The sequence below is a fragment of the Macrobrachium nipponense genome, chromosome 11, assembly GCF_015104395.2.
Source record: "Macrobrachium nipponense isolate FS-2020 chromosome 11, ASM1510439v2, whole genome shotgun sequence".
NCBI lineage: Eukaryota > Metazoa > Arthropoda > Malacostraca > Decapoda > Palaemonidae > Macrobrachium > Macrobrachium nipponense.
This window is the reverse complement of record NC_061087.1, coordinates 107,961,926-107,976,259: the sequence shown is the minus strand read 5'-3', so window position 1 is coordinate 107,976,259 and position 14,334 is coordinate 107,961,926. Positions and strand designations below refer to the sequence as shown.

General features: G+C 31.9%; 1 protein-coding gene across 1 annotated transcript in view; it reads right to left on the bottom strand.

The window, feature by feature from the left end:
- The window catches only part of LOC135209722 (serine-rich adhesin for platelets-like), a 262,683-nt gene that overhangs the window by 144,642 nt on the left and 103,707 nt on the right, over positions 1-14,334 (bottom strand). The window contains exons 7-10 of the mRNA XM_064242489.1: positions 11,832-12,761; positions 7,571-7,636; positions 5,143-5,253; positions 925-1,041 (exon numbers count right to left, since the gene is read on the bottom strand). Coding sequence (XP_064098559.1) covers positions 925-1,041; positions 5,143-5,253; positions 7,571-7,636; positions 11,832-12,761 — 1,224 coding nt within the window. The remainder of the gene's footprint in view (positions 1-924; positions 1,042-5,142; positions 5,254-7,570; positions 7,637-11,831; positions 12,762-14,334) is intronic.

Here is a 14,334-nt window from a genome sequence, read left to right as displayed (position 1 = left end):
TTAAGGTACAATTTTTACCCTGGGTTATACTATCATCCATCCTTGACAAAACAGCCAAAAAAGAATTTTATCAATTTTTTAAGTTTCTTCATTTCATCTCGCTAGTCCAGATATAAGGAAGAATCTTTTCAACACAGAGCAGTGGTCTTCATAAGTAATTTTGTACGCTTTCAAAACACTACAAGAATTCTAAATTTCAAAACAGCATTTAAAATAGAGAAAATACATCCAAATTTTATAAGAACTAATTAATATTATCGCGTGGAAAAACCCGCATTACCTCTGCGTATGAATCAGGTATTATCTGTATCTCTAGGATTTTGCTATGGAGTTCAGTGTATAGGATCCATTACCTAATTCCAAGCTACAGAAATCTCCTTCCTGAGAATTCATTCTCAGTGCAATTCTTACAAAATACAGTATGTATTTGGTCCACTACCTACTTCCAAGCTACAGAAATATCCACTCCTGAGAGTTCGCTCTAAATGCAATTTCTTCGAAATATAATTCCAAGCTACAGTAATTTCCATTCCTGATAATTCACTCTCAATGCAATTCTATCAAAATACACTTCATAAAAAAAACTTAAAGCTACGTAGTTACAAATGGTACAAAAGACTTCATACACCTACGTAAATGCTACAGCACTTTGGTGCATCAAATCAATCAATCAATCAATCAACTCGCACGTTACGTCACGCTTTGGTGCCCTTCGTAGGGACCACCGAAATTGAGTCACGAATCGAGGTCAAATAGTCATCACGAAAAAGGTCATTTCGAAATCGAAGCCCTTCAACAAATATGAAACCGGAATCCTTTACGAGGCTCCTAAAGGATTTTGTACCACTAAGGCAATGCCTTGATGGAATCTTAAGGACGATTCTTGTTTCTTTATCAAGGTAATAAGAGTGGTTTTTATCTTACCTTGGGGAGAATTCTGGCCAGGAGAGGAATACCTTCGGGAATTTCAATGTGGGCAAGATCGACTGGAACATCACCGTTGGTGAGGCTCTCCACGTTATTCGGGATTTGGTTAGTGACCTGTTGACACACGGAAAAGATTAATAACAGAAATCTACTTAAATGAGAGAAAAAAAGTTGTCACCAATGCAAAATCATCAACCTTTTCTGGCAATAAACATTTTCTGGATTTGCAAAATCTTCTTACAGCAAGGCACTTTAAAAAAAGTTAACTTTGTTTTGTTCATAAAGCAAGATTATTTTCATTTAAAATAATCAGCTTCCTCTGGCTAAAACGAATAAAAACGACATCCACACACATACTAATCAGAATTCATTTCGCTTATACACTCTACAAAAGCTGCCTAGAAATATGGTTACCAAACTTGGGACTAACCATACACAATATAAAAATATATCTATTGCATAAGTAGTTTCTTTAGATTATTGCGTTAATAATCAGCATTGAAATTGGTTTCACACTACCAGCAACAACAATAAAAGATAAACCAATTTTGGCATCTGCAAAAAAATCCAATTTTAATCCTAAAGCTGAAAATATTTGCAAATGGGAAAAAAACCTTTCAGGGAAAAACAAATGAAGGATGATAGAGGTAAGGGGAAAACTGAAAAAAAAAGGTGACAGTCTAAAAGGAGGGAAGAGAAATAAAGAGGAAATCAAAACAAATATGACAATATAAAGAAGGAATGAGATATGAGTTCAAGAGAAAACTGAAATAAAAGATCAGAAAGTAAAAGAAGAAATGGAAACTTGTTTCAAGAGAAAAACAGAGATATAAGGGGAAAATATTAAAAGCTAAATTTGATAAACAAGACATCATGTGACAACATGAAATGAGAATTAAAAATAAATCTAAAACAGTTACAAAGTAACATGAGGTTTAAGGTGACAGTATTTTTGGAAGATTACAGAAAACAACTGATTTCAAAAATACATTGTGGTGGAGCTGGGTAAAAAAACAGGAGCCTATGGTCTTTTAGAGTTAGGGGAGACTAGGTCTCCTTAGAGAGAGAGAGAGAGAGAGAGAGAGAGAGAGAGAGAGAGACTTGGTGTGATACCTGAAACTAATTGTATATCTAAAAAATATAGGAATTTCACAAATCTCAAACAAATTTATGGAATATCCTCTTACTCCTCCAATCTTAAGTTTTCATTGATATCGATGGTGCCTTTATTAGATAGAAACAAAATCTAACAGTGGAAATAACTCTAATTTATGCTATTTATGTCAAAACAAACAATGCTCAACGATTTCCTCTAACAAGTGCATTTTAATGTAAGTTACAATAAATTTGTGTGTGTATCTATCTATCTATCTTATCTATCTATATATTATATAATATATATATATATATATATATTATATAATATATATATCAATATAATTATATATATAATATATATATGCACATATATACATATATGTTTATAAGCACTTTATATCTATTAACATTAGGTGAAAGTCCATATACATGAAAAGGTATAAATTGTAAAAGCAATGGATAATAGGTCTCTATAATTACCATCTTATATGACTGAACATAACTATGACATTGTACCTTTTTGAAACGAAGTAACACGCTATCAGCTGTTTTGTGACACAATGAAATTTTAATCTCATAAAATCAAAGTTAATTCTCGTTGGTTAAATTCTGCAGAATGAATTACGTACATGTCTTTAACTAAAATGTTCACGAAGAAATTTTACACCTCCAAGAAAATTTTACAGCTTAATCCATACTTTTAAACATTTTACATAACATTGATTCCTGTATTCACAAAAACGAAAACTTCTGTAATATTAAGAAGTATTTACAAGTGAAGTACAAGAATTCTAGTTTATAAACTATTCATGAATATTTTACCACAAATATGTACCATTATTTCATAAATCATCATAATCTAGTAAGGTCTTTATGATAATATACACACTGTACCAGCATTTAATAAAAACAAACTAACTATTATCTTGCGAACGCCTTTAAATAAATATTGAAAAAAATTCCCAATCGTACTTAAACTAACGTTGAATGTAAAAAACCAACAATTTTACATTCTTGAATTTCTAAATCCACTAGGCCAAAAAAATGACTTAAAACACAGTCGGTAGAAGTACATACAACCCGAATTTACCCAGCCACCGAATATAAAGGCCATAATATTTCTACAACAATGAATTTGATAAAGTACAAATTCAGCATAGTTTTTGAAAGATGGTTTCTCAGAGCAAATGTTTCTCTAGATTCAATATATTACATACTTATAAAAACGTGCAACTGAAAATTTTTAACAAAACTTACAAATTAACAAAAATAGTGTGTACATAAACTACAAATATGCCCAAAGTTAATAGAGAAAATAAATTCCATAAACATGTAACTATTTATGAATAACAGGCTGCAAAAAAGTTTCTGTATCATTAGATACTGACATTTGATTAAAAACTATAAAGCTTTCATCTTTTAAACCTACCTTTACCTCAAAGTTTAGAGTCTTACGCAAAACAGAACCTTTAGCTAATTATATACTGTTATTTCATACACAAACTATAAGTTTACAAATTCTTAAAGCATATTTAAATCACAAAGATACACAAAAATCTTATATACAAATCTTTATACAAACTGTATCGTTTACATTTACCGAGGAACAGGATATATATCTAAATCCCAAAAGGTAATCTTTGGTCAATTTTGCGTTCAATCACTTTGCAAAGACTGTTCTATAATCTTATCTTTTAAGTCTATTTAAATCGCAAAGCAACAAAGCCCAAGGTAGTAAAATTTTATATAAATGTAAATTTTATTTGAAAGAGAATTTGCAAAAGGAAAGCCTTGATCCAATTAGATGCAATCACTCATAAATATAATATATAATGTTAATAGATTCAAAGTTAATTTAAATATCAAAGTTGGACATTTGCCAATTACATACAACCATTTAATACAGAAAATATAGCTTTATAATATTTAAAGTCTAAATCCTATAGATGACTTAATAAAGAAACTATAATGTTATCATATCTAAAGTATAATTAAATTCGAAAGGTGGACTTATGACAACTACAGACAATCATCAACACATAAACCAACCATAATGTTATCATACCGAAGGCATATGTAAACCTCCAAATTGAACACCACCCCAGGTCATTTCAAAACCAAAAACCAAAGACCATCAATTTTAATTATACAAAATCATCTACTTAAAGTATATTAAAGCCGGTCTTAGCTATCTACATACAATTATTCAGTACAGGAACCAAACTTGTTTTCATAGTAAAGGTTTATTTAAATCACAGAATTAAAGAACATCCCAGGTCCTTTCAAGACCAGAAAATAAAAACCAGAGACCATCAATTTGAATTATGTAACCCTAATTATTTAGGGTATAAGTCCCAAAGTTGGTTTTAGCTAATTATACACATTAACTTAATACAGAAATCAACATGTTATGATATTGAGGACACATCTGAATAACAGAACTGAGGAACATCCCAAATCATTCAAAACCAAACACCACAGACCATCAATTTAAAGTATATTCAAGTCATAAAAGTGGTCTTTATTCAACTACAAACAGTTATTTCAACTACACAAACCAAAATATTATCATACTGAAGACAGCTTTCAATCAAAGAGGTGGGGAACAAGTTACTTATAAACCAAATATCAGAGACCATCTATTTAAAGTATATTTAATACTCAAAGCTCGTCTTCAACCAGCTAAATACAATAATTCAATAAACAAACCAAAATATTATCATACTGAAGGCACCTTTAAACCACAGACTTGAGGAACATCCCAGGCCATTTAAAAACTAACAATCATTCACTATCAATTTAAAGTATACAAGACCAACTATTTAAAGTATACTTAACACCCAATTTGTCTGTAGCCAAATATATGCAGTCTTGAATAAACAAACCAAAATATTATCATACCAAGGTCATACCAGGTCATCTATTCAAAACAATACAAGGCCGTCTACTTAAAATTATATTCAAAGTATATTTAAAGGACATTCAAGTCCCAAAACCATTGATACAGGAACCAAAATGTTACCATATTAAGGGCACCTCGAAACCACAGAACTGAGGAACACCCAAAGTTATTTCAAAAAACCAAACACCAAGAAGACCAGAGAACCGTCTACTTACCACACCTGGGGGTGCAACCTGCTGGATCACCTGTTGTGGAGGAGGCTGAGGTTTCTGAGCCAAAGGTGAGAGCTTCACGTCCGGAACCTGGATGGGTACCACGTCTTCGTACTGTGGGTATCGAGGAACGGAATGAGTGGGGCATTATTTTAAACGAAAGAATAACGAAGGATATAGTAGAAAATTTGACATTGTATTTTGGTACCTACGGCTAAGATAGAGTCAAACGAGTATTATTTTACTATCTAGAGTCAATTTAGCACTGTTGTTAGTTCTAGAACATAGGCATTTTTGTTAGTTTGGCCTAAGTTTTGCAAAATAACTCTACGGAAGCAAATACTTTGATACTAATTAATTTTCAAAATTATAGGTAGGTCCAAACTTCATTCATTTGTAAGTTGAGACGAAGTAAGCGAAAGTTTCATTTACCTTTTATAAGATTACTTTTATTATCAAAATACTCAGAAATTATAAGATATTACTTAACATTTTCGTCAGTATTTACTGGAGATCTAGTTTTCCCTAAATATTATATAAAACACACAATGAACTCCATAAAGTATTAATCCAATCTCAATGTTAAATTCACTAAGCAGGTAACTATATATTACACTAATTTGCTAACCCAAACATTAGCTAAAAAAACACTTTCTGTTATTCCAAACTAATAAAACATTCTTATACAACTATAAGGACTTCACATATCTGTGTATTCTGTTAAACAGATTGAATGCCATACTAATATGTTATCTAACCAAATATTAACGAGAAAAAAAACACCTGCAAATCAAAGCAAATATTGTAGCATAACTATAAGAGACATATCTATCTGCATTTTCTGAAGACCATAATCACTACACAGTCAGCGCAAAATCACTCGATATTCGTTTACTTGCTAAATAAAAAAGCCTTCACTTTAGTGAGCCCTGAGTCCTATCATGTATCATGTTACATTTCTACATTTATTTAGGTCATATATCTATTCACTGCTTTGACCACTTATTCACTAATTGCTTCATTTCATCTCTTCATTTCTCGCTTAATATCTTTTGACCTTTTCATGAAAAAAAAGTTTTATGCATTCAACTGATCACCCTTTTTTTTTTTTTAATTTCATTCTTTTTCAATCTTTGAACCGTGAATATAAGGCAACTTGCTTGACACCGATAGCCATATATTTCAGAATGAATCTTGTCAAGGGAATGCGTTAACTTCATACATTTTTCATAACTCCAAATGCTCCCTGAATCTCACTACTAATTATCTGCCACTTAAACCTACAACAGTTCCATTCGAGGCAGCATTGTGATCTTTAAGAACTCTTTTAAACCTTTTCTATAGTTTTGAACAAAAATAAAAAGTAAAATTTGTTTTCGAAAAAGCATAAATTTGAGAACCGAGTCCTGTACTTAATCTTAACATTAGAACCACTTACTTGGCATTAAAATGAAAGGACTTAACAAAAACTATTCAAAAAAACTATCATGTCTAAGAACTTTTCGAATATGTTCCGAAAACAGCGATTTCTTTAGGAAACTTCAAAAGTTGAAATATATTCACTGTCTCTTATCTCCCTGTACATCCTACGATTCACCTCGTGAACACACCTTTCTACTTAAAAAGAACTTTCAAACCTTATCGTCTGACATCCGGGAAATTTCCTGACCTGAAATCCACATTTATAAAAAAGAAAAGCTTACTCGGTAATATTAAAAAAACCAATAAATCAATCCTAAAGCAATACGCTTGAATAAATTTCTTATATATATATACATATATATATATAATATATATATATATATATATATATATATATATATATATAATATATATATATATATATATATATTATAAATATATATATATATTCTCACCTGAAAATCCACATTTATAAAAAAAGAAAATCATACTCAGTAACATTAAAAAACGAATAAATAAAATCCTAAAGCAATACGTGAATAAATTTTCTTATATAGATATAGATATATATATATATATATATATATATATATATAATATATATTTATATATGTATATATATATTTTATATTTTCTCAAACCTGCAAATCCACATTTATAAAAAAAGAAAATCTTACTCAGTAACATTAAAAACGAATAAATAATTCCTAAAGCAAAACACTTGAATAAATTTTCTTATATTTATATTATATATATATATATATATATAATTATATTATATATATTTATATATCTCAGATACACTTTCGTTTCTCCATCCTGCGTAATCCCAAATCAACTTCCTTGTCAAATCCTACGGGTATCATACTCATACACTTTGATAAATCTCTTCTATATATCTCTCTCAGATACACTTCCGTTCCTCCATCCTGTGAAACCCAGATCAACTTCCTTTTCACGTCCTACGGGTATCCTACCCTACGGGCATCCTAAGGGCAGGTGTCCTTACCACAATCTCGGTCTTCGGAACGCTGTACTTCCCCCTCGGTCTCCAGGTGTGGTGCAGAGTTCCATCCTAAGGAAAGGGTACAATCAATTAACCTCTGTTTTTCCCAGGTGAATGAAATTAGAAAAAAGAGGGGGGGGGCGCCCTCCGAAGGGGCCTCCAGCAGAGGGAACTCAGAGGGTGGCCTCCGAAGGGGTGGCCTCCGAAGGAAGGTCACTTACAAGTGGGGGGAATCTTGACAGATTAGATTTTCCACTTCCAAGGGAGTTTTATAAGATTACTCTTTCAAGAATTGAGCTACTCTATTGTATTTCTGTTACGTGGAAGACTTCTGTTCGATTTTGCTACTTTTTTGGTTTCTTGAAGAATATATACTCAGTGATGATAATAATAATAATAATAATAATAATAATAATAATAATAATAATAATAATAATAATAATAATAATAATAACAACAACCTGAGCTTTGAGCTGCCAATACTTCAGGCTACAGCGCAAATATTTTTGGCTTCTTCCTAAAAGATATATCGCAGTTATAATAACTAATAACTAATAATAATAATAATAATAATAATAATAATAATAATCAATTAATAATAACCTGAGCTTTGAGCTGCCAAGACTTCAGGCTACAGAGCAAATATTTTGGGCTTTTTCCTAAAGAATATGTATGCATTAATAATAATAATAATAATAATAATAATAATAATAATAATAATAATAATAATAATAATAATAAAATAATAATAATAATAATAATAATAAATGTGTTTTTAGCTATGAAGACTTCAGGCTACAGAGCAAAATATTTCGGAATCCTTAAGAAATAATATGAGTTCTGTGCCATGCAATTATGCAAGTCGGACTAAAAAATAAATCAATATTAATCATTTAAAAAGCTCATAAATTAGTTTGTTTTGAAGCATTAAAAGTTTAACACTCTTAAAAAAAAAAAAAGAGAGCCTCGCAATTATAAGATTAAATTTTCCCAAAATCAACCAGAAAAATATGTCAGCAGCCTATTAGCATTTCCAACCATGTGCAATTTTGTGACATCCATTCCCTTTGTAGCTTTATTTATTCAAAGAATAAGAAATCTAAAGAGACACCTATATCCTAAATCTTGAAGAGAGTTACAGCAAAAAATTAAAGCATACGAGAGAGAACGCATAAAATTGAAATGATCCTATTATTTACATTAATGATCTAATATTCAAATTATCTTATATATCTTATGTATCTTATAAGTATGCAAAACTTCAATACGCATTGTTCTTTGATCTTGTAAAGTAAAATGACAATTCTTTAGTGGACAATGACAGTTATTCCACGTTCCCGTCTTTACTGTATTTTATTTTTCTATTCTTTGACCATAAGGAGACTTTTGTTCTCTCTAATAAGTTTATTCTCTTCTAGTTATATTATATAACAGAGATTTCCTATGTGATTTTCAAAGAATATTTAAATCCCAAAGGGAATATTGAAATAATGAAACATCACTCTGATCATGTTGTTAAAAAAAAAAAAAAAAAAAAAATGTGTTCCTTTCTCGTGACAATACATCTGACCTAAATTCTGAATGGTTTCTGAAGTATCTGTGCTAAGACAGTGACCCAGAAATGAATTTAAGATACTGTAGTTGATTATAAACTGAGCTACAAAGGAAACATATAGGAAAAAAAAGTTGATTCGATTTTGTAAAATGAGCATAAAGACACAGTCAATGTCCAAGAGTTGTGTAAGATGAGAGAATACGTGGGCATAAAAGCAAAAACAAGAATATGAATAATATTTTCTTGTAGCAACAATGTATAGTGTGAAGAGAACCTTATAAAACCTTGGAATTCTTTTAAATAAGGCTTTTATTTACAATTCTGGGCTTCAGTATTAGATATTGATGTCTTTTAAGATACCATAATATGTGCTGAAATATCTCATAGATTAGATTTCGTACTTATATGTACAAATCTTCACTTGCCCATTTCCACTAAAAGTAAATTGCTCCCTTTTTCACTAAAGGCAAATTGCTAAAGAATGTTACTTTAATCTATATGTAATTCGGCGCAAGATAGGACTGAAAGTAGAAAACAAAATTGACATGGGAAGAAATTTGAAAATATGTAAAATATTTTTTTGCAATATAATTCATTAGGTTTATCTGCCCTGGAAAATACGAGAGAGGAAGCGTATAAAGGGGCATTTCACTCATTTGTATAAAACACATAATATATATATATATATATATATATATATAATATATATATATATATATAGATATATATAATATATCTTAATATATATATATATATTATATATTGATATATATATTAGATAGTATATATTTGCTATTTGGGCACATTTTCCCTCTTATGCAATTTCTACTGAAGTCAGCGGCATTGGTGTCTGCAACTATCTTCTCATCAAGACTGAATAAGTCTATACTTCTTTTTCTCTTCCGACAAGATTCTCAGGAATGAAGAAAAATAATTTGGCACTCTTTCCATTTACTTTTCCTTTCTCTGGTCGATGGACCGTTTCTCTACCTCTATAGGCAACATCTTCAAGACTGGATCATAAATCAAAATCAATTATTTCGATTACTGTACGCGGTTAAAAACCGCATATGTCGATTTATAATCCAGTCCTGATGAAACCGTCGTGAGAAGTGGGTAAACAGTCCACCAATTAAAAGTATATCTTAGTTTAACCAGACCACCACTGAGCTGATTAACAGCTCTCCCAGGGCTGGCCCGTAGGATTTAGATATTTTGACGTGGCTAGGAACCAATTGGTTACTTAGCAACGGAACCTACAGCTTATCGTGGGACCCGAACCACATCGAGAAATGAATTTCTATCATCGGAAATAAATTCCTCTGATTTCGCGTTGGCAGAGTGGGGACTTGAACCCGGACCCTGAGATCGGTAGTCGAGCACGTAACCGACTCGTCCAACGAGGAACTGTAAATGGAAAGTATTAAAGTATATATCCTGAATTATTTTCCCTGTTGCCAGAGGAGAAATAGAAGTACAGACAGACTGATTCAAAGTCTTGATAAGAATATAGTACCCGCGAATAAAGCCACTCACTTCAATAGATAAAACATATATCATATATATAATATATATATATAATATATATATATATATATCATATATATATATATAATATACAATATATAATAATATTATTTTTTAATAAATATATATTAATATTATCGTTATTTTAATTTGAGCTTTTCCCAGAGAATGGAGCAGACTTTGAGATGAAGTTGTGGTTGAATATATATATATATATATATATATATAATATATATATATATATATATATATATATATATATATATATATATATATATATTATTCAACCACAACTTCATCTCAAACTCTGCTCCATTCTCTTGGGCAAAGCTCATCTCTTTAGCAACTGTAATCACAGTCTAAAGAAAAGTAAGATATTTCAGTGTTGATATTATGGTAAATTAAAGGGTAAAAGTAATAATTCTTAAAAAATTACATATACATATTTTGGCTCATGGTTTGAGCCAGCCTCAAAAATACAAGAGATTACAGCATCAGCATGGAAATAAAAGAAAATAAAATCAGTTAAAAGCACAACCAACTTAAAAAGGGTGCCAAAAAATTGAAAAATCACTCTTCATGGAAATTAGTCAATACTGTTAGGCAGAGATTCCATATTTAGAGAAAAATTAGTTGTGTCAGGGAAACTAAGATTAGTCAAAAGATATTCAATATGATCTGAATTACAGATACTCAAGTCAGTGATCTGTAAATGGAAAAAGGTGAAAGCCCGGTTTGGAGAAAAACCTTATATATATACTTGGTTTTTTTTATCCTAATTTGATAATGTTGAGGCAGGTGTGCTGGGTAATTTTCAATGGAGAAGAGGAAATTAGAAATTTCTGTTGTTTAGTTACTATTCACAGGCTGGTCTGACCAGAAGGCTCTAAAGCTACTTATAATAAGAAGTCAATGGATAAATATCACTGTATACATCTCTACCTATCTTGGCATTTACCTATGAATGATTTTTTTATCAATAATCTTGCCTATCAGTATCACAGAAGTTTAAATTCTTTTTTTTTTTTTTAAGATTCTCAAGGTCTGTGGCCTAACTTTTACCATCTTAACTTGGAGGGGGCTCTTCTATCTTTCTCTTCTCCAGGGGCTGAATTCTGGTAAAAAAAAGAAAAAAAAAAGAAAAACGGGATGGGAAAATTCAAGTGACCTAATATCAAATACCTCGTCATAATATTCGTACTCCTCCATTTCACCCTCATATCCAGGAGGCACTTGACCATCAACCTGTTGCAGCTCAGGAACCGGTTGTGGTGAGACAAACGGTTCTGTCTGTGCAACTGGTTGTGGTTCTTCAACCGGCTTAGACTCTTCAACTGGTTGAGGTTCTACAACCGGTTGAGACGCTTCCACTGGCATTGCCTCCTCAACTGGTTTAGTTCCTGGTACCTCCGTTGCCTTTACCTCATCCTGTTCTGGAATGACCTCTTGCTCAATTTCACTGATTATCTCATGAAGCTGAGTTTTGATGTTCTCTTGGCTGATTTCCTCAGCTGCTGAAACTTCTTTGACTTCTTCTACGGGAGGTGGGGCCTCTACCACAGGGGCAGCTTCCGCAACAGGTTCAGGGGCTGCCTCAGGCTCTGGTGCAGCCTCCTCAGCAACAGGCTCTGGTTCTGGGGCTGGTTCTGGTTCTGGGGCTGCCTCTGGCTCAGGAGCAGTAGCCTCAACAACGGGTTCTGGCTCAGGAGCAGCCTCAACAACAGGTTCTACTGCAACTTCGGCCTCAGGTTCAGGGGCAGGCTCTGAGCCAGGTTCGGCTGCTGCAGGTTCAGGGACAGTCTCTGGAGGAGAAGGTTCTACTGCCGGTTCTGGAATGGGTTCTGTTTCTGGTTCTGGCTCAGGGGGTGGTGCGGGAGCAGCTTCGGGTTCGTCCGGGATAGAGTTTGCATTTTCATCTACTGGCTGGGGCTCAATAGCTGGTGCGGCTTCTTCGACCACTGTTGTTCCTTCAGCAGAAGCTGTGATGGAATGGGTTTGGCTAACTTCCTGCTGTACAACTGCCGCTCCTGACTGCTGAACCACGGATTCTACGTGGACAACCGACTCTTGCGCAGACTCCATGTGGCTCGACTCTACAGTTGTTACTGTGTGCTAACAATTGAGAAATAACATGCCGTTACTATCATTCATAGGGTTGTACATAATAGAGGCAATATTCTGCTTCTGAAATGCCCAAATGCCCGCTTCCTGGTGCGCCTGTGAGAGAAATTGAACAGAATATTGGCAAATCTAACACAAATGGACTCTTTTGAAAAGAATTTATATTTTACACTGATCAATGTAAACTCATCAACAAGACTTGCTGTGCTTGAAAGCACCAAGCAGTAAGCCGTCCATTTGTGCTTCGAAAAGATGTCGAAAGAAAGACAAAGACTTTAAAGTAGACAGAAGATGCTCTTGGGGTAGATGTGAAACAGTTGCCAAGACAATCTATAAAGAGTAGGGGAAGGATGTCGCACCAGCTTCCCCTTCGTTATTTCTGCAATGAACATGATGCAAAAGAGATGTTAATAACAACTAATATATTAATATACGACATGAATTCACAGAACAACATAATAATCTCAACATAGTCGTCATTTAGTGGCCATGTGTTATAATACAGTTCTAATGAGAAGGAAGCAATTCTCTTTAACACCAATTTTATAATTCTGTTTAGGAGATAAAAATGGAAACAAACATTTAGATGTGCTCAATTTAATAGACATTCTATTTAAATAAATATTTTAACTCTTCTACAGAACCTGAGAATGAATTTGTGGGATTAATAAACAACCTATTACCAACACACCAAAAACAAACTGATTTGCTATGATATCCTAGGCTTTGACTAAATGAAAAGACAACAAAGTAGTCAAGAAATTTTATTTTTTAGGTATCCTATTAGTATTCATATAGAGACATTCTCTTTATAACATAGTATTATTTTTTAATGACAATCTCAGATATCATACTAATAACTTGAACTTCAGTTAAGCATTATCTTGTAATAAATAATAAATATAAACCTTTCTATAAATTTTATAATATATATATATATATATATATATATATATATATATATATATATATATATATATAGTATATGATCTGCCAAGTCTGTTAACCTGATCAAAAATTAAATGCTTCATCGATTAATAAATAACCTCTGCTATTTAGTTATTTATATATATATATATATATTTAGTTTCTCATTGAAGAACTTTATCACTTTCATAGAAATAACTACCTACATAAAAAAAAATATATGGATATAAAAAAAATGGTTAACTGTTTAGTACTAGTCATCTGTCGGTCTCATATAATTACATATCCTTTGTAAAACATCGGATATAAAATATCCCTTCCTTTGAAAAATTCTTGAGCCAGCATTTTCATTACAATCTAAACTCACATCTCTAGTGCAATAGTACAATTATGCATCCAGTTGAATAGCCCAGCCCTGGCACGGTAAACTTTCGACACAACAGCAAATATATATTTTAATCCACGAAAGGTCCAATAATGCTGGCGAATCATATGAAAAGATACGGAATGTATATATATTAATGATTTTCCAATTTATAAAAAGTTCTACAGTGACCATGGTGAACATATGCAAATCCAAGTTAGTACCTTGTTCAACAAACACATCCGGACTCCAAAACATATTTGTAAAGTAAAA